Source organism: Motacilla alba, chromosome 4, assembly GCF_015832195.1.
Source record: "Motacilla alba alba isolate MOTALB_02 chromosome 4, Motacilla_alba_V1.0_pri, whole genome shotgun sequence".
NCBI classification, from domain to species: Eukaryota; Metazoa; Chordata; class Aves; order Passeriformes; family Motacillidae; genus Motacilla; species Motacilla alba.
In genome coordinates this window covers 23,527,786-23,530,577 of record NC_052019.1, presented here as the reverse complement: position 1 = coordinate 23,530,577, position 2,792 = coordinate 23,527,786, and the positions used below count along the sequence as shown (strand labels likewise).

The window sequence follows — 2,792 nt, the reverse complement described above, 5'->3', positions numbered from 1 at the left end:
CCCCGGCCCCAACCCCAACCCCGCTCCCAGCTGCGGCGGAGGCGGTGGCGGCGGCCCCAGCCCCGCGGCCGGGCAGGGAGCGGCAGGGCCCGGCGGACCGGGGGGCGAGCCGGGCAAGGGAGCGGCGGGGCCCGGCGGGCTGGCGGCGGCGGGGCCGGGGCAGGGCTGGGCGCCGGGGCCCGGGCCCATCACCTCTATCCCCGACTCGTTAGGCGGCCCCTTCGCCAGCGTCCTCTCCTCGCTGCAGCGGCCCGGAGGCACCAAAGGCAGCCTCGTCAAGAGCGGCATGTTCTGAGCGGCGGCGGCGGCGGCGGCGGCCCCTCCCGCTCATTAGTGTCCGCCGCCCTCCCGTAGCAATGACCCGGGGCCCGGGCTGCGCCGGGCTCCGCGGGGCAGGGACCCCGCGCCCCCACGGGGGGCCGCGCCCGGCTCCCCTGGCCCCGGCCCGGCGGCGGGGCCGGCCCCGCGGCGCCTCCGCCGGGGCGGGGCAGGGCGGCCGGGCGGGGGGCGCGGCGCGGGGAGCGCGGGCCGCGGGGACTGTGCCCGCGGGCGGCCCGGCAGCGGGGGGGGCACCCTTCTCGCCCGCCCGTGGGGTTTTTTAAGTTCCTTTTCACGGTCGGCCGGAGGGACAAAGCGTCTTCTTCGCCTCCTCCCCTCCTCCCCCGCCACCCTCCCGCCGACCCCGGCCCCGCGCCTGGGGGTGGTCCTTCCTCCGCCGTCCGGTGTCACTGTCCCTCCGTTGGGTCTCTCCGTTGCCGCCGCCGCCGGCGCCCCGCCGGGTGCAGCTCTGACCCGGCGGCCGCTGCCGCTTCCTGTACCGCGGATCCGGTCCCTGCAGGGCCCGCGCTCCTCACGGAGGGCGGCCTGTATTTATTATTAATTAATTATTATTAATTATTATTATTACACGGTCTACGCAGTTTTTAGGCATCTCCGTTAGGGTTTTCTAATTTTATTTTACAAGGCACAAACTATAGCTCTTAGTTGAATGTCGCCAGGTATGCTTTCTCTTTTTCCGTGTCTTTCTACAACTGTGTTCTGTGACTCAACTGTATAGTGTTAATATCAGTACAGACTTGTCTAGTTGACCGTATAAATAATGTTTTCCCTTCTCGTAGTCTCTATGGCGTGTCTTTATGGAGAAATAAGGTTCTCACGGGTTCGGTTCCCTTTGCGTTTAGAGAGACCAGGTTCAGGCAATTATATATATTTTTATTATCGGTTGCATGTCGTCTCATTTTTTTTCTTTTCCCTACCTGTTGGAATATGTTTGTGAGCATAATGGTCATAAATTATGTTCAGGGTTTCCAGATTTATTTATATGTGGTTAAAATGAATGCTTCTATTTAAAAGGGGAAATATTTCTACATGTGCATATAGTTTTCCAAGAGTGTACCATTAACTGATTGTTGATAATAAAAGCCAAAAGCAAACATAGTTACGGTGCTATTCCGACTTCTTGTTAGGGCTTTATTTGGGGGGAGGTCTCGGGGTTATTTCTCAGAGAGATCCAAGGCACATGTCGCAGAACCTGAAGTGTGCCATCAAGAGATGTGCTCAGTAGCATCCATCTCCGTTACCATCGGGAAGACCATAACTGCCCGTCCCATCATTACTGCCTAATTGTGCCCTTATAAATTATTTGCAAACAGGCTGACTGGGGGGAGAAGATGTGTCAGATTTGACCTTTTGTCACTGCCTCGGAAACTGGAGATGGACAATATTAAGCGATATCCGTTAAAAAGAAAACAAACAGGGCAAAGAACCACAGGCCCGTTTTGCCAGCGGGCGCAGCATCCCACAGAGAGCCTTCGCCAGCCCTCAGACCAGCACTTCTGCTGAATCCCTCTGCCCACACCGAGGGCAGAGAGGGGGGCCAGGGGCCACCCGGCGGCCTCACCCGCCGGGACCGGGCTGCGTTTAGCGCCGGCAGCGGGAGGCAGCGGGAGGGGCAGCGCCCGGCCCGGCCCGGCCCTGCCGCTGCGCTGCTCGGCCCGGCGGCTCCCCCGGAGCCGGAGCGGGCGGCGGGGCCGATGAGCCGGGGCCCCGCGGGGCACGGGGCAGCTGAAGGCACCCGGCGCTGCCAAGGGGAGCAGGCAGCACGTTCCGTCGGAAACCCTCGGGCAAGGACAGGTTCCCTCCCCGAGAGGAGCCGGGGTCGCCTCTCATCTCGGTGCCCCTTGCCAGGGCAGCTCTTGGAGCCGGGCACTCGCGGGTTCGCTGCAAGGGCGTCGGGGCGATGAACTCCGTCTGACTCTGGCACAGTCTGTGGAAAAAAAAAAAAAAAAAAAAAGGAAAGAAATGTCTGTCGGCTTGGCAGAGAAGCAAACTTTGCGAGGGCCTTGTCATCTGCAGTGTGCAACATCTGCATGGCTGGGGGGCTGGGGAGAGCACGATTAAAAATGTAGCGAATGGAGCAAGTGCTGTTTCGTTAATAAAGTACTTGAAACATCAGGTTTAAAATGCTACAATAAAATATGCAGTGCATTTTCTGGAGGAAAACAACTTGAATGCATTTTTCAAATATATGTTTTGTTTTACTGTGGGCAGATGTTGCCATTTTACTTTTTCTTCAAGAAGTGATTCCATGATCTAAGAATATCTTTGTTAAAAGTAAATGGGATTTACATTTTTACTTACTCTAGGAATTAACCAGCTGTGGACAGCAGAGCAGCTCTGCTAATAGTGATCTACATGTAAAAGTTTTCCTGCTGGAGAAGCTGCAGTGCTCAATCTGCTTTCCCGTGGCTGAATCGACCCCTGAGCTTTTAGAGAAGGTCAGACCTGTATTA

At 58.0% G+C, this 2,792-nt stretch overlaps 1 protein-coding gene across 1 annotated transcript in view; it reads left to right on the top strand.

Annotated features, from left to right (window-relative positions):
• Nucleotides 1-367, top strand: part of PHOX2B (paired like homeobox 2B) — a 2,055-nt gene extending 1,688 nt beyond the window's left edge. The window contains exon 3 of the mRNA XM_038135960.1: nt 1-367. This exon is cut by the window's left edge and continues 161 nt beyond it. Within this exon, the coding sequence (XP_037991888.1) occupies nt 1-295 (295 nt within the window). The 3' untranslated portion in view covers nt 296-367.
• The last annotated feature ends 2,425 nt before the right edge of the window (nt 368-2,792 follow it).